Raw genomic sequence first — 25330 nt, forward strand, 5'->3', positions numbered from 1 at the left:
AATTGTTTTAGAGACTGGTGAAAGTATATAATATACATTATGTGTTTTACCAAATTTTGGTGTGATTTTAATATTCGTAAATGCACCGATCCACTCGGAATTTTGTATGCAGATTTTCTATTACCTGAAAAAAATATTTTTTCCTTGCCCAAGTGCTTAACTTCCGATTAGTAGAATACGTGTGTGTAAGAATTCACTAGATAATCAAGTGTTTAACAACTAATTACACCAATCAATTGTTTTAATTCGTGTTTACCATTAGTTGTTGATCTTGAAAGTATACTTAGATCAATCGGGTCATCTAATGACGTCATTTAATAGGGCTGCGCGTCTGCGGCCACATTGATAGGCCCAATTTCGACTCGCTTTTTCGCCGGGCTCGTTGGTGTGGGCCTGTAATCCGAACGACTTCGGAGGCTAGAGTTGGAGGACGGCTTGAGAATGGGAGTTCTGCGGCGCATTGACCTATGTCGATCGGGCGTCCGCGCTAAGCTCGGCGTCAATATGGAGATCTTGGGGAAGCCTGAGATGTCCAGGTTGTCCAAGGAGGAACGAACCGGGCCAGGCCCGTAAGGGAGCAGCCAAAAGTTCCCACGTCGTTCAGTAGCGGGATAGCGCCTGTGAATAGGCAAGGTGTCGTAGCCCATTCAATACAGCAGGACCCAATTCTTTTTCAACGAATGTTTTACTGCATCAATCACTTGTAAATGTATACACATTGATAATTTTTTTATGTATTTAAGTCCGTCAGCCGTGTTGGTTTCATTTAGAGCATTGAGTGTAAATTACTTTTATTTTTCAAACAAAACAAAACAAAAATATTGATATTTTATCCACAATGATACCACTTTTTAGTTAGTTCATTATATCCCGAATACATTCTGTTGTTTTTGTTGAAGGTAAAATTTGAATGATATTTCGTTATTCTTCCATCTTACTGCAAACAGCTGGGTATCCAAGACTGGCTATCTTATCAAAAGGATCAATTGCCTTTGGTTACACACTTTAGATTAAGTAGGAATTCGTGTGAATTGCTTTGGTTCACTTTGCGTTGCAACTACTCACTAAAGATAAAACAATAATCAATCTGGCGAAGATTGGGTGTGTTGTTACGATAAGGCAGAAATAATTTCAAACGAGCATTTATGTAAATCACGAGATACAACAGAGATGGTTCACGACAAAGTTTTTTCCTCACACGTAACCATCGTCGATATATCAAAATGTAAGTTGGACAACGACAAACCACTTTTGGAAGACATTTTATAATGTATTATTTCTTAAGCTGTCGTTTTCAATTAAAATTGATAATTGTTTTAGAGACTGGTGAAAGTATATAATATACATTATGTATTGCACCAAATTTGGGTGTGATTTTAATATTCGTAAATGCACCGATACACTCAGAATTTTGTATGCAGTTTTTCTATTACCTGAAAAAATTTATTTTTTCCTTGCCCGAGTGCTTAACTTCTGATTAGTAGAACACGTGTGTGTTGCAATTCACTAGATAATGAAGTGTCTAACAACTAATTACACCAATCAATTGTTTTAATTCGTTTTTAGCATTAGTTGTTGATTTGTACAGCCAGTTCCGTAGCTTGAAAGTATACTTAGATCAGTCGGCTCATCTAATGACGTCATTTAATAGGGCTGCGCGTCTGCGGCCACATTGATAGGCCCAATTTCGACTCGCTTTTTCGCCGGGCTCGTTGGTGTGGGCCTGTAATCCGAACGACTTCGGAAGCTAGAGTTGGAGGACGGCTTGAGAGTGGGAGTTCTGCGGCGCATTGACCTATGTCGATCGGGCGTCCGCGCTAAGCTCGGCGTCAATATGGAGATCTCGGGGGAGCCTGAGATGTCCAGGTTGTCCAAGGAGGAACGAACCGGGCCAGGCCCATAAGGGAGCAGCCAAAAGTTTCCACGTCGTTCAGTAGCGGGATAGCGCCTGTGAATAGGCAAGGTGTCGTAGCCCATTCAATACAGCAGGACCCAATTCTTTTTCAACGAATGTTTTACTGCATCAATCACTTGTAAATGTTTTCACATTGATAATTTTTTTATGTCTTTAAGTCCGTCAGCCGTGTTGGTTTCATTTAGACCATTGAGTGTAAATTACTTTTATTTTTCAAACAAAACAAAACAAAAATATTGATATTTTATCCACAATGATACCACTTTTTAGTTAGTTTATTATATCCCGAATACATTCTGTTGTTTTTGTTGAAGATAAAATTTGAATGCTATTTCGTTATTCTTCCATCTTACTGCAAACAGCTGGGTATCCAAGACTGGCTATCTTATCAAGAGGATCAATTGCCTTTGGTTACGCACTTTAGATTAAGTAGGAATTCGTGTGAATTGCTTTGGTTCACTTTGCGTTGCAACTACTCACTAAAGATAAAACAATAATCAATCTGGCGAAGATTGGGTGTGTTGTTACGATAAGGCAGAAATAATTTCAAACGAGCATTATGTAAATCACGAGATAGAACAGAGATGGTTCACGACAAAGTTTTTTCCTCACACGTAACCATCGTCGATATATCAAAATGTAAGTTGGACAACGACAAACCACTTTTGGAAGACATTTTATAATGTATTATTTCTTAAGCTGTCGTTTTCAATTAAAATTGATAATTGTTTTAGAGACTGGTGAAAGTATATAATATACATTATGTATTGCACCAAATTTTGGTGTGATTTTAATATTCGTAAATGCACCGATACACTCAGAATTTTGTATGCAGTTTTTCTATTACCTGAAAAAATTTATTTTTTCCTTGCCCGAGTGCTTAACTTCTGATTAGTAGAACACGTGTGTGTTGCAATTCACTAGATAATGAAGTGTCTAACAACTAATTACACCAATCAATTGTTTTAATTCGTTTTTAGCATTAGTTGTTGATTTGTACAGCCAGTTCCGTAGCTTGAAAGTATACTTAGATCAGTCGGCTCATCTAATGACGTCATTTAATAGGGCTGCGCGTCTGCGGCCACATTGATAGGCCCAATTTCGACTCGCTTTTTCGCCGGGCTCGTTGGTGTGGGCCTGTAATCCGAACGACTTCGGAAGCTAGAGTTGGAGGACGGCTTGAGAATGGGAGTTCTGCGGCGCATTGACCTATGTCGATCGGGCGTCCGCGCTAAGCTCGGCGTTAATATGGAGATCTCGGGGGAGCCTGAGATGTCCAAGTTGTCCAAGGAGGAACGAACCGGGCCAGGCCCGTAAGGGAGCAGCCAAAAGTTCCCACGTCGTTCAGTAGCGGGATAGCGCCTGTGAAAAGGCAAGGTGTCGTAGCCCATTCAATACAGCAGGACCCAATTCTTTTTCAACGAATGTTTTACTGCATCAATCACTTGTAAATGTTTACACATTGATAATTTTTTTATGTCTTTAAGTCCGTCAGCCGTGTTGGTTTCATTTAGAGCATTGAGTGTAAATTACTTTTATTTTTCAAACAAAACAAAACAAAAATATTGATATTTTATCCACAATGATACCACTTTTTAGTTAGTTCATTGTATCCCGAATACATTCTGTTTTTTTTTTTGTTAAAGATAAAATTAGAATGATATTTCATTATTCTTCTATCTTACTGCAAACAGCTTGGTTTTCAAGACTGGCTATCTTATCAAAAGGTTCAATTGCCTTTGGTTACAATCTTTAGATCATGGGTCGGCAACCTTTCGTATGCAGTGAACCAGTTTATGAATAATTTCAAAATATCAACATCTTGCTTGCCAAACATTTTTCTAAGTATGGTTTTGCGCTGGCAACCAGGGCTGCGCAATCGGTTAAAAAAACCCGAGTCCAATTCCGGCCAAATGTGTAATTTCATCGGGTCCCGAAAACGGCTCAGATTCTACAGCCTTTTTTCCCGGATTTACGTAACTAAAATACAATGGATATCAGCACTCCACTTATAGTGGATCATGAAAAACATGCCACCATATGCTATTCTCGGGTAATTTCCCCTAGTCTTACGCAAGTCTAACTCCGCAGCTCTGATATTTAATTTTCAAATGATCTGACATCTAATTTACATAACTTAGGAGATGCCAATCAATCTAATTTCAGAAGTTGAATTCTGTAAAGATACCCTAACCCTGCTGAAAAAAAAAACGAACTATCGCGAACACATTACTTTGGCCGCTATTTGGAATATACTTAAACCCTTTTCAACCGATACCTATATAAGTGTTAACTATCAGTTTCGCTTTTAGCTTGGTTTCTAAGTCGCACAAAAACACACGTGTTTAACGCAGTAAACATTATGCCAATTTAGGGCACTGTGACGTAAAACGAACGGTTAGAAAAAATGTTAAATACAACAGTTGAATACACTTATTTTGTGACACAAACAGTCGAACACTGCAGATCGAACTAGAAATGTGTGCAACCATTTATTTAGCGCTTGTGTTGGTGATGTAATATTAATGTTATCCATGTGCTAGTAATGAAATGGTTGCACTTTCTTAAGGTGATATAACGTGCGCGTTAAACCATTTGGCGTGCCCTCAAAAATCATCTCGCGTGCCAGGGGTTGCCGACCCCTGCTTTAGATTAAGTAGGAATTCGTGTGAATTGCTTGGTTCACTTTGCGGTGCAACTACACTCAAAATATAGAACAAAATCATTAACGCGAAATGAACAACACGACTGAAAAGTTTTTAAATTGTTAAAGCAGGTCCGACACGTTGGATTTATCTCTCAAGTTATTGAGACTTAATTTGCTCAGAAGGAAGTTATAACTTTCACGCCAGCCAGATTCTCCCGGTTTATTGAAATCGAAAACCTGCTGATGTGCCCCTACCGTGCGGTGACTGTGCGCTTGTTTCCTTCCGCAATTGCTGATAAGTGGAGGAATATTACTCTGGTTGTCGCGCGAATGAAACATACGTTTACGACTCCAACTAAAACGCCAAACAAATGTTTTCGAATTTCATTCAACTAAAAGTATTTTTTGTGTTCATGCAACGCTTCTTACAATTTTTAGGAGTTGACAGAAAATACTTGTCTGTAAATTCACGAAACGCCCCTTCCACTGACTCAAAGTTAACTAAATAAACTATTACTATGTTGTGCTATCATACTATTCTTCTCATAATGGGACTTTAACAGATTACTAACTAATGAGCGATATTTTTTCTCCTTAGTTTTCTTTTGTTTTTCTTCATCTGTTTTCATGTTTTTTGTACGACGACCTTAACTTCATATTACCTTCAAAAAATTGCAAGATGCTGCGTGAATACATGTATTTCGCTGTTACAGAAAAAAATGTCACAGATGAGAACAATACATAAGGACCACCATTTCGAATCATGAATATAGCACTTTGCTTGACTTAAATGTAGCGTTAACAAAATGTACGCTCCTAATTGCTCCTAATTACCTTATTACACATGCTGAATAAAACACAATTTCCGCTTTGAATGGACTGTTTCTTGGTTTAAACTTCTAATTTATCGTCAATTTGCCTATCATTAAAATATTAAAGTAAAGTTTGAAGTTGAAGTCAAAGTTTACTAGCAGGTACACTAAGCTTGTTTAACATCAATCGTATATGATGGACTCATAACTGAAACCGACCACAAATGGACTCCATTTCAGTTTACTATGCTCCGTGGAATTGCGCTTGGAAGCGATGAAGTGTAGGGCATTGGTAAGTCTTTGTTTCGTTCCTCAAACTTTCTCTCCAGTTTCTCCAGACACTCTTTAAATTCCTCCTGTATCTTTACCACCTTTGCCTCAACGAACATCTTTTCCAGAGTTTCGCCCAGAAAAACCTTTCAGAGAAAAGAGAAAAATTATAAGAATACGACAAGACCAGGGGATTTAATTTGCTTGCGCATAGTGTTGCAGTTAAAGGCGGTGCATACTCAGTCTTAATTAAGGATGGATGTTTCTTTAATATATTTTACTATAACTGCAAAAATAATGATAACAAGTTTTTCATCATTATCATTATGCTTGGTAGCAACAGTTTATAATATAGCAAAGCTAAAATTTTAGCAATATGTTATTGTCAATTGCCAAGGCCGTTTTAAATGTTTCGTTCTTTTGTTTAGATTTGTGTGACGAAAATTCATAATTTGAAGGTCACCTCGTCCTTTGCGAATTGTGAGAGCCCGTACGAGAAGGATATCATTACGTTGGACGCCTTTAAATCAGGTAGAGTGTCCATGATTCGCTCAAGTGTACCCTGAAAATATAAAAGGTGTCGTTTTATAATCGCCTTTAGTGTCCGACATAAGTTTATCCATTTTTTTTCGGCCTATAAAAGCATTAAAGATCATTCAGAAATAAGTAATGTTATATGAAATTGTATTGATTCGAAAAACACATTTCTGTGGTTACCTAGTTCTATTTAGACTCTATTTTATTTATGAAAGTGAAATGGCGTTGACATATGAAATCCATCGTTTTAAACAAATATGGTCTGGAGTTGGTAAGACACATTATATTTCTGGGCACCATACCATCTCAAATTTATCTGTAACTCGCTACGTTAAATGGGCAACAGCACGAATTATTGATAAACAAGCCAGTAGGACTATACAAAAACCCAGGGCAAAACCATTAACATGCTACTTCATTGAAAGTTAATACACAAAACGATCCCTGTTTACCTGTCCCTTTGAATGCACTGGTAGTCGCATACAACAGGGCGCGTTTGGGATGAACTGGTAGGTTTCCATCTGGCCGTTGTTAAGCAGGGAATGTTGAACCGAACTCGTAAAAACGACCAAGGTGCACAACTCTATCTAAATAAAACCTGGCAGTGGTTACTGGCTGAATGTTTCACTGGCGACACATTTTCAAGAAATATATTTATTATAAGGGCAAAGGTGAATGTACGCTATTGTTTTGTTATCTGTTGTACATTTCGATAAACTGCCTTTCTCTATGAAATCGCGTGTTTTGTTTGTACAACTAATAACGGCAATACTACTCCGTTTACGGCAATACTACCGAGTTTGCCAATTTACAAACTATAAGTTATATGAAATAATTTGTCATATGAAATAATTTGATTGACCATAATCTATTTAAATATACCAGTTGATCTCTTGATACAATCTGCTCCGGAGCGCCTCTAGTGTTACCGTCTTGCCAACCAAACCCCTCGAGGGCGACATCGCGTGCCCAGGCTTGCAATTCAAAATCTTCCTTGACGCTCTGTGGTACATAACATTGAGACGTCATGCTCAAGCTGTTGAGTTTAGTTTTATTCTTGTAACCAAGGTATCCTATATGCGTTATGTGCAAGTTGCCAGCAGTTTCGGGTTGTGTGTGCTGAATCACATTCACACAGTTTGCAAAAATTGTTAGTTGTCAGCGCTTGAGGCGGCCATTTTAGACATCATTTGATGGTTCTTTTTCTGGTTTTACCAAATAGTTTTTTGATTTGATACCACTTTTAACTAAATAATAGGGTCTCACTTACTTATTGAAGTGCGTTGACACTACACAAATAGAACATTTTTTCTTGTCTTTTAGTGAATGTAAATCAGAAGAACAACTTTTCGTTGTGATAACATCTCTAGATTTCCAATTTTGAAATGCTAAGTCCAAAACCGTTTTGGATCTTTTTATTGCGTAAACAACAATGTTTTTCTGAAACCCAACGTACCTTGTCGCATTCATAGAAGCATCGAAGAACATCGGAAACGTAAGTTTCAACTTCTTGCCACAAATCCACCGCGTCGTCTCTGTAGTGAAAGTTGGGAAGCAAGTCGCGATCCATAAGACCTTTAAGAATATCAGTTTCACCCAAGATCAAGACATGAATTAAAATATAATTCACAGGTAGATTATTGATGCACAAAGCACTCCAGGTTTGACACGTATGCTGTAGGATTGCGAGTTTAGTGTATTACGTATTTCGACGAGCAGAATGACCTTGTTCTAATAACGCCAAACATTTAGGTAACATGTAAACCAGGTGAATGACAGTTTCGCTGACTTTTTAGATGAAGTTATGTTATTTAGATAAAGTAGTGTCGCAGCTTTTGTACTTAGTTGAAATATTTCTTTGGCAGTCATAAATATAAAATAACGAACACGATCGCCCATTCCGTTTTAAGGGCATTCATTCCGAATACATAACAAAAATGTGTTTGGCATACGCTAAGGCCGACAATATTCGACCTAACCCACAACTTTAAACTAATTATCAAAAATGACTTGGACCTTCATACTTATCCGTTTTTGTTCTCGTTTTGCTCATTCTATTAAATACTAAGTAACATATTCTCTTGATAGTCCCTGTGTTACTTATAATTTCGATCCACACGCAGAGTTTACACAAAAACTAGGCCTATTATCTTATTACTGACAACTTACCGCGCTTTTCTAAAACCTTCGGAATGTGCAAATCATCCAATGTGAAACTCTTGTAACTGTGACGAATCATGGACAAAGTATCTGCGTTGTATAAGAAAAGGTAAATGTTTCTCACGTCTCACGTCATTTTCACGCTATTCATTTGATTTGAAACCTTACTTACTTAAGCTGACCGACTTATTAATGTCCGAGTCCACGTCAATCATCTCCTCCCGCGCCTCCCTGTTTACGTGCGCCACCGTGCGGAGATGCGGCCGTAACAGTTTGTGCACTGGGTGGCATCGCGCCAGGTTTCGCATCGTTGCAACTGCGTAGGTTTCCGATACGGCGTTTGTGTGTAGGTATCGGTACTTCCACTGTACGAATTTAAGTTTCAAGATAATCCAGATACTTTTTGCCCGGTTAGCTATAAATGTGTATTAAAAGTTTAAAATTTCAGAACATGCATCACTTTGTCAAACGGTTATGAAAACATCAAGTTGCTGTCAAAACTAGATGTTAACATTTGTAGTTTAGACCTGAACTGTTAGTTTGCCGCACGTCTGTATTAACAAAGTTTGATTGTGAATCTTACCCTTTTTTACGAATAGATCAACTTGTAGCACGTATGTTAAATGCCTTCTTCAATCCACCCTTAGCACACATACCTGGTGGAAACTCTGCGACGTGCAGCGCATGTACATCTTGGCCAACAGCCAGTCGTAGTCGCTGTCTGCCGGCGTGAACACGCTTTCCTCGTCCCACATTTTCAGTTGAATGGCCAGGGGCATGAATTGACCGTCTCGACCGGCGTGGAAGAGGCACAAGCAGTTTGCGTGCTCGTACAAACCAGTACTGTCCTCTCCTCGCGGATTCATGTTCCGATCGACTTCGCTGGCGCCCGTGTAGTCTGCGATGTAGATTCGGCCCGCCTGCCATAGACAGTGTTGTAAATATGTCGTTTCAACTAATTTGCAAACTAACGGATAAAAGGCGCTGACAAGTCAACAGCTGTTCAAGAAAAATGCGCAACAAGTCAACTTATCTCTCCTAATGAAGTCGTTTTAAGTAATTTGCAAACTGACGTTAGTTAAATTCAAGTTATTTACAAGTAAGAACCATAGGCGCTGATAAAGTCAACATTTGTCCAAGTACACTCCCCAACATGTCAACTTATCTCTCCTAATCAAGTCAATGGATATGTGAGAAAGACACAGGTTAAAGTCAAACCAAGTTAAGGCGGTTTATTTCCAAACGGAGACTTACGTCAAGTCATTGCGGTTGTTTTATTTCTTCTAACTCCAGTTTTCGATCTACTCGACCTTTTTGGCTTTGAAATTTATTATTAAGCTACATTACAGATCCGTGCATAGTGTACCCAAGTCCAGTTTTGTTTTCAACTAAATTACTTTGTTGTCTTTCATGCAGTAAAATACAACTGCTTTATGTCTTTGTTTAACGTTTCTTCATCTTAAAGACAGCCAAAATAATTTATGTCCATCACAAATTTGGCCCAACACAAATCATTGTTCGAACCATACGCTAATCTAAAAAGGTTTTGTCGTCGTTAATTTCCACTAAAGATTTATATTTTGAACGATTGGCTAAACAATGTCTTTATTTCGATCGTTAAGTTTCATAATATTTCCCGATCAAGTTAGGAGGGTTTATAGAATTTACAGGAAATACTCTACGCAATTTTCGCCATAAACAGGAAGGTATATAGTCAATCAAGCACCTGCATTTCGCTTTCCAAAGTCGAACCTTCGGGCAAATGTGGATCGACCATTTCTCCGCAAATCTCGCAGAACTCAGGGAGCTCCGTACACCTCTCGATGTCAAGCGGGGAAACCCCCGTTAGCATCTGACGTCCAAGTTCCTCGTCCCTTCGCCAGCTGAAAGGCAAAACAACATCTCATCGTATATCTTTCATACTTGTTTTTTCAACTCTTTAACCGAAGTTAAATTTCAGCTAGGAAAGCTATTAATCTTGCTCGGGAACTTTGCAATTCACGCCGCCAGCTGGCTATTTACTTCTGACATTTCCGACTTCAAAAGTTTGTTGTCGCTAGTTACAGTTATATGACAAAACGTGATTGGCTTTGTTCACCGTTGGTTGACTGAATTTCAATGACTTTAAGTGCATTTAGGTCACTGTTTTCAAATGACTTTAGTTGACTTGTATGTTTTGGGAAAAATAACTAGACTTGTCTTTTAAAGAAATGACTTGGTTTAAAATGAAGTGTTTCATAAAATTGGGTCATTTATCTTAATTTTTCACATTAAGCAATTTGCTTTCTACAGGTTGCGTTTTTGCTGTTTTGTTGGTTGAGGTATTGCTTATAATCGAAGGAGTTTATCAATTTTAATAGTTTAACATTTATTCTTCATGACAAGGATTTCACTTGGCTCTGACGTGCGCTAACAATGACTTGACTGGGATTTGATTTGTTATTTATTCAAGAAGACTTTGTTTTGACTTGACTTATTTAAAAATGATTTGTTTACATCACTGTTGGTAACGAATTCTTATGCGAAGCGTCAGCATAGTTTTACGCATTTTAAATAGATTTGTCTGTACGCTTGTTAATGTTTTCATTCGGAAGCCTAACTGATTGAAACAGTTGTTTAACAGCCCAAAGGCAGTGGCACTTACTTCGTTATGAAAGGTGGATCGTTTACACCGATTCTTCGATATAACGCCTTGTAATCCGCCGGAGACAAAAGGCTTTGAAAAAGTCCTTAAAACGCCAATAAGATGAGTTATTCCGATTCAGTGTTGCAAGTAGCAATCGCGTTAAATATATGGACGAATGGTCCTTCTAACCCAATTGTTCTGCACCACAAGATGGTTAAGTCATGTAATTATACGTAAATGTACATATGAAACAAGGGATGCGGAGTCGAAGTCGGGGTGGAATTCGGAACTCGACGGAGTCGGTTTGTTTAGCTGGAGTCGGACTCGGGACTATATGGGACTCGAGTAAGACCACGTAAGATTACCTGAGACCCCAGTCCGACTGCAGATGTGCAGTACCAAATTTCAACCGATAAGGTTGCAAACTGTTGTAAATTGTAAATATGGAATATCATATGGTTGAATATTTTCCAACTGTGTATTGTGGGACGGGGTGACTTGTAGAAAAAAAAGACACCGGTTGCGAATATTCACCTTAATTTGATTTAATTACGTAAAATGGGACGGTTTATGTTTTTGGCCGTAGTCGGGCTCGGGTTATTTTTAACCGACTCCGCATCCCTGTGTAAACCAAGGGCCTTAAGTTGTTAAAACACTATGCTTAATTTTAAAACCAGCACCTCTCAATCGGTTGCGTATTTCGTTCAGGCGGGTCTTCCAGTTGTTTGCGCGCTGCTGTTTCAACTTGGATTTAGTCTCTTCCAGCAAGCGAGGCAGGTCGGCACTGGAGTCAATAAACCGTGGCATACCCCAACCCAGTTCCTCCTCAGATGTGGCCTTCTTCTGCCAGCGGTACTTCACCAGATTGCGATCGATTTCGGCCCGTCTGGCCTCCGCTACCCGCTCGTTTGTGACTGTTTGTGGTAGCTGCGCTATAAACAAATTCAAGGGATAGTCAAACGGTGACAATTCCCGGCAAAAAAGAGGTTTGATTTGGATCTTGTCAAATCGCATGGATGGGTCCAGAGTTTATAGACACTTATAAACGAATGGGATTGATTGAGGTTCCACATTAAATGGGATAGGTTATCGCACTTTATTGGAAGGTATTGGTTGAGGTATTTATCGCAAGGGATTGGTTAAAAGGGGCCACGTATTAGACAAAGTTGATGCAGGTACTTTAATGGAAGAAATTGTTTGAGGTTAGTTTTAAGGGGTTAATTTGGGTAGAAGAGGTTAAAGTACCTTATTGAATGGAATTGATTGAGTCACTTTTTTAGAAATTGTCGCTTGACGTACTTATAGGAAGAGATTGGTTCAAGTACTTATTAGGCGAAGTTGATGCAGATACTTTGTTTGAGGTGCGGTATTATTGAATGGACTTCTTGCATAGAAGTTAGTTTATTGACTCTATACTAGGCGACTGTCGTAAGATTCGTTTGATTAAATTATTTATAATAACAGTCGCAATCAACCGGTTAAGCTATACGTAGGCACAGCAGTAATGTAACTAGCAAGTATCTAAGCCTGCTACTTTCTGATTGTACAACGACAACATATTAACTAAGACAGTTGCGTACCAACTTCGTATAGGACAATTTACTATGGCCTGCTAAACACAAACCTATGCTTATTGTGATTAAATTGCAGCGGTGATTACTCACCAGCCCCTCGTAAAACAACCAGTTCATCTTCTAGCCAGTCGTACACAGGAAACGAGTATTCGAATCCATTGTACCCCACTTCTATGTCGTCACAGAGCCACGCATCCGCTTTGAGGCCTTTCAGTTCTGTTTATGCATAGATTTGTGTTTTATAGATAGATATATATATCTTCACTGGGTTTGGAATATAGCGTCACATTGCTTTTAACCACTACCAATAGCCTACGTTTCTATAATTTATTAACTAAAGTGCGATAAGTGTTAGTGTTGGTTTTAGATTATAAGGGCACATTTTTCTAACTCAATATAAAATAATTTTGGTGTTCGAAGTATTTTACAAAAGAAATGGCTAACAAAAAAATCCTGAGTGTACTACATTTGTCATGAAAACAACTAACAGATTTGCATAACTCTACCTTACATTTGACGGTGTTTCAGGATTTCTAATACTAAACTTTAAGACACTCTTGTTTGAAAAAAAAACATTTTCGAAACAAAACAGCTTGCAACAGTTTAGTTCGAGTTATTAGCTCTGCTGTACTACCTCAACACGGGTGCAACGAAAACAGGAAAAACAGGAAGATTCAAATAGGAAAAGTTAAGGCAGTTATCAGTGTTGTAAACAAGTTATTTTGAAATGACTTAAGTCCCAATTTTTTTTAACTTAAGTCCAAGTCAAGTATTTTAGAACAAATACCAAGTTAAGTCCCAGTCAAGTCATAATTCGAGCAAGTCAACTTCAAGTCATGTCCTTGTCATAAAAATAAAACGTTAAACTATCAGAAATTTTTAAACCAGTACGAGTGATTGGTTTTATGTGCAAATATTTAGATATATAGCTCAATTTGATAAAAAATACTTAAATAAAAGTCCAAAAGACTTAAGTCAATTCAAGTCATTTGTCCGAAAGACTTAAGTCAAGTCAAGTCATTTTGCCCAAATGACTTAAGTCAAGTTAAATCATTTGAAAACATTGACTTAAGTGCACTTAAGTCAAGTCATTGACTTGAGTCATTGCAACACTGGCAGTTATACAAGCGAATGTGTTTTAACAAAATAGTCGGAACTTTTTATCACCTGTGCGTTTTTCGTTTTTTTTTGCTTTAACAAATTGTCACCCTAAAGTACAGCTATCCGGGATAAAGAAATTCACCTGTTTTAATTTGTGTTGCATATGTTACGAAAGCATTAAATGCAGGAAAAGTGTACCTTAAACGCCCAATAAATAATCAGCTTTCGCCGAAAAGTTTTAAACTACACTATACAGTCAGCAATCCTAACCCAACAGACCAGCACTTACTGAAATGCAGCATGAGGGGTGCGCCGACCACACCCTTCTCCTCACTGTGTTGAACCGTGTAGGTCTCAGTCGAACCGGCCTGGAAGTCGTTCCTGAAAAAGTAGTCGAGTGTGTGAAATTCGGTGCTGTTTGCATCCAGGCCGACGATCTGGACGCAAACCGTCGCGATCGTTCCAGCATATTCGAAGCGGTCCGAAGTCTGAAAGTAAAAACTTACATGAAGTCCATGATTTGATCCTGATTACTTTAGGGCAGTGGTTCTCAAAGTTTTTAAGCTCGATCCATATTTATTGAGTTTTATGAACACCCCGCAGCTCAAAACACGAAAAACTAGTATAAAGCATGCTAGTTTTAAAAGAATTTAGTAATTGTTGGGAAAGAGTTGAAAATGGTTTGATTGGGTTTTATTCCACTGCCCTACTTATTAAAACTAAACTATTGAGCTCCAATATTGTTCATTATACAACCCAAGCTTGAACTTATACATGATTTAATTAATAAAATGCCTTAAATATATCAAAACTATTTTTAATGCAATAATTCATTTCAATAAAGCGAAACCGAAGAAATACGTTTGATAGGAGATTGCAACATTTTTATTTTGTTTGCTAGTTGTTAAAGATTGCCTTGTGATTACTTTTAAAGCAGAAGTGAACCATTGTTGCCCATATACGCAAAATGGCTTACATTAAATCATTCCTCATGCAATTGTAGCCTATAGCCAGTATTGTATAAAACAACCTGTTGATTAATGTTTTGACACGCCATGCAGAGATAGCACAACATTAGGTTTGCAGTTTAATTACTAAACTCCTTTGGTTGGTCTGCTTTTATCTGTTAATTAAGGTTTAATTTTATCTATGTCGTAGGATAATAAAATGGATTTATTTAAAATTATACACTACAGTATACGATTGTGCCTTTGGTGTTAAAATAGAATGCCTTGTTTCATCTCAGTTTAGTACGCGAACTACTTACAGTACACAAACTTACTGGAGTAACCTGGGACTAATGTCACGAAAACTTCCAACTTAATTTGCACCAAACCAAAACCTTACCTTTATTGTTAGTTTGTACTCCTCCGTCATTTTGTTGCTTTTTCGTCAGCGAAAACAAATGCCCTGCGTTAAAATTGCAAACTATACACACCACCCTGCCTACATGCCCAGACAAACTCAATGTGTGAGTATTTATAGGTATGTTAATTGCGTAGTCGGTTTGCGTGCTGTTATTTCCGTTATTTGTGAGTCACTTTGGTTTCCGTGGGAGTATCATTATTGTTATAGTATAGTGGTTGACTTAACGGGTTCTCATTCCGTATCAAGAAAAGAGGTAAACAATACAAAAATAGCGCCATTAGTGTTCCTCAGAAACGCCACTGGACCCCTATGCAATTATTCAACTGAAAAAAAGACATTTACCTTCACAATGGAACAGGATTTTATAAGGCCGTCTTGAGCGTCCGTGTGTAAAGGGAAACAAATTAAAAGCTTGACGTAATATGAATCAAATGGCAGTTCTCTATTGTACATTTGTCGCTTTGTCATTCGATTTGGTAACAAAGTGTATAAAAATTTATATCATATATTTTTATTGTGTTTATTTCCGCAAACACTGAGATATTGCTTTGTAAAAAGCGTTATATTAATACAAATAATACCGAGGTTGCCCTTGTTTTTTTCCCAAATCATATACTTTATGGCGGTTGTCTGAGAATGTGTTCTTTGTTTTAATTTTGGTTGTTATCCAAACAACACATACAAGCCTTAGCGGAAATCAATAAGTGTACACAATGCATTATTGTAGGCAATGCAAGCAGCAGTGGAAAGCAAAGCGTCTAGTTATGTACGACGATATACGATGTCACCCAAAACAAATGGGTTAAGGCTGATTCCTGCTTAACCGGTTACAATCGGTCAATTTAGGGCAATGTTTGTCAGTAAAATCTCAATCACTCTTCAAAAACGCCTTGCAGGGATTTTCTTGTTTTTTTACTAATTGATTACTATACAACGCGTAATGACACAGCTGCCTGACGATGTGTTTTTACTTTTAATTTGGGTTGTCATCACACGACCAAAATCAGCCTATTATGCAAGTCATTGTTTCCCAACGCAGACACGTTGTAGCACAGGCGGAACTCGATCAAAATGAACCCAAGTTACTAAAAGGCCAAATAATACAAACAAAAATCTAGTCAAGACGAACGCTGGACGCTTTACATGTTCCAAATATGTCAATGGAGCGAAAATCTTAAAACTGTTTGTACTTGACATGTACAATCGTACTCAATTTATAATAATGTTGTTTGTTTCCTTAGTTTTTTGTTGTCGAAAAGTGTGTCAGATTTAAGTGATTAACTTGTTCCTTTAGGTTTAGGACTAATAAAGGATGAGTCCTCATTGATTTTTATTTGGGCTGTCATCACATAACTACATATAAGCCCCACGTGCGCAACGCATTTAAAGAAGGCCCATGACAATGTTAGCGAAAGCATATATAGCTAAAAATTAGGCCGAACGGCTCACGGCGACCACACAAAGGCGAACTTACGCAAGAACAACGTAAACGCTGATGTTCAAAAAATAGACGTCGGCTGATATTCTGCTTACACAACATTATTTTCGGTGTCCTTTCGTCGCGCAGTTTCGCCCCGCGCTCCAAGAGCCCTCGAGTGTCTTTCGAGCGTCCTCAAACCATGGAGCTGTCATCTGTCATAAGTTTGGCGCTTTCGCTCGTCGCGGAATTTTCGACTCACCGCTGCTCCGCCAAACACACACACTGGCCCTTCGTCCGCTGCTCGAAATGTTAGCGAAAGTGGGAACGGGTTCACCCCTTTGGGTTTCAAAATGCGGCGTTATAGCCGCTTGAAGAAAGTTATTTTTGGTGTGCAAAAATTTAAACTCTTGCTCTCTTAAACATAGTTCGCTGCATATATATGGGAAATACTTTAAAGTTTAAACAGAGTTGTCGAGAGAGCATGTTAAAGTATCTGCTGATTTGTTGGGGCGAAACTATTCTAATTTATCAACACTTTGCATTTAAGGCCCGGCCTCAATAATGCTTTTCTTAGGCAATTTGTAAAAACACAGAATAAAACGATTGTTTCTTGTTTAGTCCAAAAGGGTTCATTAAACGTTCAACCATTTCCCTTTTAAACCGATACTCCATTATAAACGTTTAATTGCCGCAGAAATTATCCGGTCTAATCCAAAAACAGCGAGGATATTTCTTGTTATAGCTACTAATAGTCAAGGATTTATTTATCTTTATTTCTTTTCGCGGGCTACGAATTATTCGCAGCTATAAAAGAAACGCCGAAACAAAGAGGCTGTTTTGGTATTTATTTTTAATTTTTTTAAATAATTTAGAAACTGTTTTTATTTAAAAACAAGGCTGTTCCCAAACGAAGAACCCAGCATGGTTTTAATAAGGCTTCAAGAATAATTTGAAGATTATTCGAATCGATTTATCTGTACGTCCTTTAATTGTCATTTTAAACATGCACACAACCTCACCTAAGCTTTGAAGTTTTTGATTGTGTTAGAATTAAAAAAAAACTGTGGTACTTTTACAAAAATGTTTGTAGATCGCGCCATCCGAAAGTGTTAGCCAAAATCGCCCCGTTCCTCTTTGTCTCTCTGCGCGAAAACTTGGCCGCCCCTGGTATTTGTTATGGCAGGATGTTTGGGCGCACAAAGGCCCGCCGATACTGTCAACAATAGTTTCCACTCGAGTGTCGGGATGAGCAGTCGCCGTATTCGGTGAAAAAGCAGATGAGTTTACAAACCAAGCTGGCGGCCTTCCTCCACTCGAGCTAGAGTGCTTGGCGCGATCGAAGAGGAAAGTGGGCAATATGGAAATGAGCCGATAAACGACGCTCGGCATTTCGACAAGTTATCTGCCTACGAAAGTGTTTTTTTTTTTATTTTTTTGTCCTTGAAATTCCGACGGGACTGCAGTTTAGTCGTAGGTTGCTACTTGCCCACAACGTTGATGATGAGAACAAATTCTTTTCAGCAAGCTTCCGAAATAAAGCTTTAGCGAAGAATTTTTATCAGAAAGACCAAAGTAAAGCACGAAAGCAAATGCAAAGCAGAAATTTTGATAATAGTTATGTTCAAACGGCGATAAATTTTATAACATTCAATTGTAATCCAATATTTTTATTTGCGTCAGGTATTTTTGGACCTGTTTCCTCGATTTTGGGCAGTTAGCGGAACTCTATATAAGGTTGCAAATTAACAATAAAGAGAAAAAAATTAAATTACAATTTAATATAGGGCCACATATGTAAAAACTGGGATTTGGTTTGTTTTACCTTAGAAATAGAATATTATTTAATTACTATCATTACTAAGGATCTTACTGTCCATCATTTTTTGCGTAGTTTGGTAGTAGGCAGATTCCGGATACGAAGTTTTGCGAAGGTCGCTTTCTGATCAGTAGGATACCTGGCATAATAATATTTCAAAAAAAGGTTTTGTAAATTCTTTTCAAGCCTTCCAATGACAAACGATCATAATTACCCCGGGCCTGCCAAACTAAGGAATCATTTCTGCCCGGTGCTTATCGTCTTTTACGTTTCGCTGATGGGATTTGTGACGTCTTTGCAATGGTTGTAAGTAAAATTTTGAAGTGTTTTAAATGCACATTTTCCAATGGTATTTAGAAGAAACTCTTTTATCTGTTTTTAAAACGTCCTTTTAAATAAAGAAAAACTCATACCTAATAAAATCTATTTGTGAATGGATTATTTTGCCAAGCTGTATTTGACATACATATAACCACTTTGAATGCTATATAAATGAAATCAAAACTGACGTTGAAACAGCGATTTCAAACAGCGAAGTGTTTAGGTGGCATCTTTTCAAACATTCATACTGAACTGTTACCTAAAACATACCAAGTTCGTATTGAATCCATAGGAGAGAAAAAGTTGATTAAATTTTCTATCAATAGAAGTTAAGTACAACATATTTTGCACGAATTATTCCAACCATATGACGAACAAAAATTGAGTTGAAATAACCTTTTAGGTCTCTCGGGAAAATCATGTCGGTTGGAACTTCTACCCGACCTTTAATGACGTGCGATCGTAACTTTTATCTGAGTTCAACGCAGAGAAAGGTGAGATAATGTGTCATTACTACAAAATTTTAATTCAAATTGCAACCCGCTAAATAAATTTTCAAATAAAGCACGTCAAATAAAAGAATTGCCAAACTCTGAAAAAGAATTTGTCAAATTCGAGTCAATGAAATAACAAAAAATAAAATACAAGTTGAAAACTGAAACCTTTTTAAAACCGTTACACAATTGAGCTCTTAATTTTACCCAAATGCAAATTGATCTCTTAATTTTACCCAAATATACTTTTAAAATAGGAACTATAAATTTACTAAATTGAGATCTTAATTGTACCCAATGGTACTTTTAAAATAGGAACTATAAATTTACTAAATTGAGATCTTAATTTTTCCCAAATGTATTTTTACTATAGAAACTATAAATTTACTCAATTGAGCTCTTAATTTTATCCACAAATATATAGGAACTATATAAATGTGACAATTCGTAACAATATAATAGGAGAAACCTTTGTTTGCGACGTATTGCTTTGGTTTCCTTTCGCTATATTTTAAATGTAAAATCCATATAGTTATTTAACCTGGATGGTTTAAATATTGCATTTGGGACTCTTTGTATTTGTGTGATACCGGTGTCTATATTTGTTCATAAAAGTACATCCATCATGTTAGCAAAATCGAAACGAGAATGGTAATGGTTTCTCGGATATTTGCCCCAAAATTGCTTATGCGTTCGAAGGCTTATTTAACCTTAATTCTTTAGTGCCAATTTAAAAATCGCTTTTCAAAGTAGGAAACGCTGCGTTGGGTCACAAATCATGAAAAAATCCCTATATTAATTGGGCATTGGATCGACACTGAAACCGTTCTAGTTTGCGACCATTGCTTTTTAACCCTTGGGATGATACGCACTTGTGCGGAAGAAAATACCTGTAATGCAGATGACTAACGTCGTGCGAATGAATGTACGAATGAAAATGGCAAATTTTTATATTTTATTATGTGTAATAGAGTATTCAAATAAGCTAATGCGCCCACTTATGCGTTACAGGTATAATAATATAGTCTCGTATAGTGGTTCATTGCAGCTTAAGCTATTTTATATCGGCTAAGGCTTAGGCACACACACAAACCCTTTCATTGGTATTTTACAAATAAAACTAAAAGTTGCAAGCTTACTCTGCTTGTTTTGTGCGGATGGAAATTTCCGAAATAAAAAAGTGCGGATAAAATTTTAAAGGTTGAAAAGCACTGTATTAGACTAATACCGATAGCATCACCTGGCATCGGGTATCGACTCTCTTTCGATATTATCGGATATGCATACTTTTTGGTTTCGGATGGCGCAAATAGCACCGTATAGTATCGGTTAATAGCGTAAAAACAATTAGCATCGGGTTTGGGTTCCGATCATGTAATGACATCACAATGCACATAGTAATGACATTAAAATGGTGTTAAATTCACATTAAAAAGTAATCGAGTGTGCACCCAAACCTACCTCGATCAAAACAGTTGCCAAACACGCTTTTTCCGTATAGTTTTGTCGCCAGTCAAGCATACCGATCAAGTAATAGACAGTTTTGGCTTCTCTAATTTGTGTAGGTTGCACTAAATCACAAGTTAACTACCTAACCAAATGTGTGCACACAAACTAATAAAATTTGTGCACAAAAACATACTATTAATGAATTCGATTAAAACGGTCGCCAAACACGCTTTTTCCGTAGTTCTGTCGCCAGCACTCGTCCACCATGGGTTCGGTGGCGCGCGGCGCGTCGCTTGCCATGTCTGAGTGTCAGCGGCAGTTCAGCAACGAGCCCTGGAACTGCTCGACGCCGTACAGGAGACGCAGAAGACGCTCATACTCTCTGGGCAGCGCCGACGGCGTTCCAGCCTCCAGCAAGGAGGACGCTTACATTCACGCGCTCAGCTCGGCGGCCGTTGCCTTCGCCGTCACGCGTGACTGCAGCAGCGGCGCGTCACGTGACTGCGGCTGCGACGAGACTTGGGGAGATCAGGTGACCACCGGGAGTGTGACATGGGGAGGCTGCTCGGACAACATCCACTGGGGCAACAAGATATCGCGCCTGTTCACCGACGTGAGACGCGAACGGCGCCGACGACGTCGCAGCCGGACGCGCAAGTCGCGCAAGTCACGCAAGTTACGCAAGCGAGTCACCAACGAGCACTTCGTCAACCTGCACAACAACGACGTCGGACGGGAAGTAAGTTTAATCAAAGCGCAAAGTCAAGGTTATCAGGGATTCGCAAAATGTGTTCCACGTACGCCAGAAAAATTTGGTGGACACAACAGCAGGGACGGATTCAGGATTTTTTGGAGCGGGGCATGTTTTTTTTCCGACGTGACATCACCAAGCTATATCATAACGTGACGTCACAAAATTTTGTCAAAACGTTACGTCACAAAGTAACATCTAAACGTGGAGTTGTGATCAGGAGTAACCTTAAGAACACTACACAGTTCGTCTATTTTAAAAAGTTTTGGAGAGTTGTTACTTTATAAAACGTTTGAGAGGTGTTACTTTTAGTACAAAATCTACCTTATAGTCATGTTATTCATTCGCGTAGAGCAACTAAATTCGTTTAAATCTTTTAAGTTGCCAAAACTTAGGTGCGACGAGACGCACAACGCTTTCAGGCAAAACCATATGACAAAACAGGCTCAAAGATACTATAAACAAAAAAATTCGTTCACTCAGTTAAAATAGGCCAAAAAATGAATTTAACTCCGCCCCTGCACGACAGTAATTTAAATAAATCTTTGGTACCTTCTGGTTCCCAACCATTGATTGCTTACGGCACACCTAGAAAAAATCATTACTGTATATTGCACTATTAGTTTTTATGGTTTACTTTATTATCATAATAAACGAAACTGGAACAATACAAGTTCAATGAACTATACACAATGTAGGGATATATTTTGTTATATTATACTATAATCGTATGCAAAGATTCCCAAAGATTTCTAAATATTTCGCGTTGAGCATTAAAATGGCACCCTTGTTGGGAACAACTGGTTTAACCACTCAACTTGTGTAATATAATAAGGTTTTATTTGTAAGCTTATACAAGGTTTCTTTTGAGTATAATTTTTATACCGAAAGAGTAACAGAAGATTTATCTGAAAAACAGAAAAAAACTTGTTTTGTAATATTTTAGCAAAATAATGGCAGTTCTTTGAATAACAATTATTTCAAAGTAGCAAATAGATAATAAATTTTGGTTTATGCTAAATTTGCTAGTAGCTATTTTGTTTTCAATAGCCAGGGGTTCCTAATCCATTGGAGCAGGTGTGAGTTGGTTATAGCTTTAAAAAGGAGTTGCGCGCCACCCGAAAGGCACGCCAACAATTTCCGATCCGCCGCGCTCGAGTGGCGCACGTGGGCGTTTGTGACGTCACACACATTCAGGAAAGGGGGGGCGGGGGTCTAACAAGAAAATAGTTAGCCCCCCTGTCGAGTGTTTACCCTTGCACAATGGCGAAGGCGCTGCGCAAACGAATCGATTCGCGTTCGTCTGGTTCGGCTCGCGACCTTCGCTATCTTTCGCGCCGCAAAACGAGTCGCTACCGCCGCGAAATTGGCCTCTCGAGCACCAAGAAGTAACTTATCGCCGTCGTTGGTCGGGGACAATGGCGGAGCACTTGGTCGCATCGATTTTTTCGTTCTTCTGGGCCGGGGGGAGGTGCCGATTTAATTAAAAGCGAGGCCAATTTGACGGCTTCCGGTGTTGGCCGTTGTTCTCGCGCTATTCACTTTTTAAACCACAGCCAACGGAGTATGTGCGAAACAAGGGGAGACGCCGACCTCGTTGAAACATCTTCGCTTTTGGTTTCGGCGCTGTGTCTGATAGGAAACTTTAACCATGGCAATCAAGCGTAATTCTAATTTGAGCTTCTATAAAGAAAAACAACGGATGAAACGATTTACTATTGGTGTTTTGTAGTTTGGCGTTCATTTTACAGTTTTGCCTATTTTTCAATTTACTATCGTCTTTCGCTAATTTATGTTTGAATTTCCTCGAATTTTGTTTCGACTTAAGTTTGGAGAACATTTTGATGTTGAAAACAAATCAAGCAATTATCTCGTTAGCATACAAACGCACTCCGAAAAAATCGTTGGTATGAATACTATATGGTACTATAGATTATTCTGCTTTAGGTACTGTTGCTTTGTAGGTTTTAATATGTCTCCCCATGTAAACCGCATTCAAAAACACGCGAGATTTTACAGCGGGCGCCTCTTTTTGGCAATTGACATATTGCTTGCCGCTCATTCTCTCGCCATATTGAAATACTATCTAATATCTTAACACTTAATTTTGAGGTTTGCGAAGCTTAATATTGTTTTGTTTTTTCAGGAACTAACTAGAAGAATGAAGCAAAAGTGCAAGTGTCACGGGATGACCGGCTCCTGCATGAGTTTCACCTGTTGGAGATCAATGCCCAGCTTTCACGAGCTGGGCAAAGCTCTTAAGGAAAGCTACAGCGAAGCCCAACAGGCAAGTGTCCGACCTTGGTGTAAAAAATAGTCATTTACATGGACTCTGGTGCAACTATATTGTTGACAAAAAGTAACGTTCAAGTATTAGAAATATATCCTTCTTGTGGAAAGAAAATCTAATAAACTTTACATGTTAACTTCTTATCCTGCTTCTTTTTATAGATTTTCTGCATGAAAAAATTCTATGGATAACAGTATCAGAATTCGAAACAATATGTTTGGCAATAGGCTTGGCAATTATATTAATTCATGTTTTTGTTCTAACATTTAATAAGGATCTCAAGAGGTCTTCAAATTTATTATCGTAGATTAAACAATTTCCAATTAATTGGTAATTGGTTGCAAACGATGCTTTAACAAATAGAACAACACACATTTTATAGTTATTGGTTAACGATATTAGTTAAAATAATTTAACAACATCTAGTAGCCTACCAAGGCTGGATGTGACTTCCAATCTGCCTAAAATGATGATGAAATACTGCATATCAAACTTTTCTTTATGTTTTTTGAGTGTCGGGTCTCAAATTCGTAATACGTAACTCAGTAAACGAATTATGTTTGATTATATTGCTTACAATCTTGTTTCAATCGTACATGAAACAGCCTTACCACCGATCCTGAGTTGGTTGATAGGGCGAATTTCCTTTTAGGCAAGATACTATGGATAAAACTGCTCATGCCAACATAGGCTACGCTTATGCTTTCAGGTCCACGTGATACAGAGTCCGTCCGGCATCGCACGTCTTCGTCCAAAAACGCCAAGTCATCGACCATTAGCTTTGGCCTTCTTGCGCAAGTCCCCTCAGTTTTGCAACACAGCAGGACGGCCGTGCGATGGCGCTAGCGAGCGAGGTCAGAAGTCTTGCGCTGCGCTCTGCTGCGGAAGAGGCTTCTCTAACGCTACAGGCGTAGAAACGTACAAGTGCGAGTGCCGCTTTCACTGGTGCTGCACAGTGACCTGCGAGCAGTGCTCCCGCGAGGTCACCAAGCACTTTTGCCTTTGAACGTGCGCGTTGAACTGCACGGCGGATTGGGACAGGTCTTAGTGAAAGACTGGTCCGAGGTTTTTTCTGGGGTGGTACCAGTGTTGCAAAGATTTAAGTCAATGATTTGGCTTCAATGCACTTAAGTCACTGTTTTAAAATGACTTGACTTGACTAAAGTAATTTGGGCAAAATGACTTGACTTAAGTCTTTCTCACAAATGACTTGATTTGACTTAAGTCTTGTTGGCAAATGATTTGGGTGAAGTAAATTGTTTTATGTAAATCTTTTTTATAAAATTGGGTTACTTATCCAAATTTTTGCATATGAAACAATTTGCTTGCTATATGTTGCGTTTTTCTTATATTTTTAGTTCAGCCATGGTTCATGGTTTTTCGAGTTTTAAATTACCATTAGTCTAACATTTTACTTTGACGGTAGGGGCGTGACTTGCTCTAATTATGACTTGACTGGAACTTGACTTGTTATTTATTTAAAAAGGCTTGACTAGGATTTAAGTTATTTTACAAATGACTGGATTGGAAATTAAGTCATTTCAAAATGACTTGTTAACAACACTGGGCATATAATACAACAAAAGGTGCTGCTGGTCTGGCGTCGGATCGTTTTTTTTTACCGCACATGCTTTTGCTGGTCATTACGCTATGGTATTTGTTGTGGTGTAGGGCGGTGTTTGAATCATTTTTTGTACCATTTGTGAATATCTATGAGATGTCGTATTCTATGTGTTTAGTTCTATTTGCAAACAGTGTTAATTCTACATGGAAAACGGA

General features: G+C 38.2%; 2 protein-coding genes and 3 non-coding genes across 5 annotated transcripts; 4 read left to right on the top strand and 1 right to left on the bottom strand.

Moving 5' to 3' along the window:
• Positions 1-372: 372 nt before the first annotated feature.
• Positions 373-672, top strand: LOC146137742 (signal recognition particle RNA). The gene has a single exon (XR_014501480.1).
• A 1030-nt stretch (positions 673-1702) lies between these two features.
• LOC146137743 (signal recognition particle RNA) lies at positions 1703-2002 on the top strand. The gene has a single exon (XR_014501503.1).
• Positions 2003-3031: 1029 nt separating this feature from the next.
• Positions 3032-3331, top strand: LOC146137744 (signal recognition particle RNA). Its single transcript, XR_014501511.1, has one exon.
• Positions 3332-5610: 2279 nt separating this feature from the next.
• LOC146137745 (polyunsaturated fatty acid 5-lipoxygenase-like) lies at positions 5611-15081 on the bottom strand. Its single transcript, XM_083394274.1, has 14 exons — positions 14990-15081; positions 13932-14130; positions 12632-12757; positions 11648-11899; positions 10986-11070; positions 10068-10224; positions 8998-9261; positions 8514-8706; positions 8351-8431; positions 7638-7756; positions 7064-7183; positions 6634-6768; positions 6108-6206; positions 5611-5790 (listed from the first exon to the last, which is right to left on the bottom strand). The coding sequence occupies exons 1-14, from the start codon at positions 15017-15019 to the stop codon at positions 5611-5613; spliced, it is 2040 nt and encodes a 679-aa protein (XP_083250400.1). The 5' UTR covers positions 15020-15081.
• Positions 15082-20775: 5694 nt separating this feature from the next.
• Positions 20776-24557, top strand: LOC146137746 (protein Wnt-4-like). The gene is made up of 4 exons (XM_083394425.1): positions 20776-20858; positions 20901-21249; positions 23408-23548; positions 24261-24557. The coding sequence occupies exons 1-4, from the start codon at positions 20776-20778 to the stop codon at positions 24555-24557; spliced, it is 870 nt and encodes a 289-aa protein (XP_083250551.1).
• Positions 24558-25330: the final 773 nt, after the last annotated feature.

This window comes from Ascidiella aspersa, chromosome 7 (assembly GCF_963924565.1).
Source record: "Ascidiella aspersa chromosome 7, kaAscAspe10.2, whole genome shotgun sequence".
NCBI lineage: Eukaryota > Metazoa > Chordata > Ascidiacea > Phlebobranchia > Ascidiidae > Ascidiella > Ascidiella aspersa.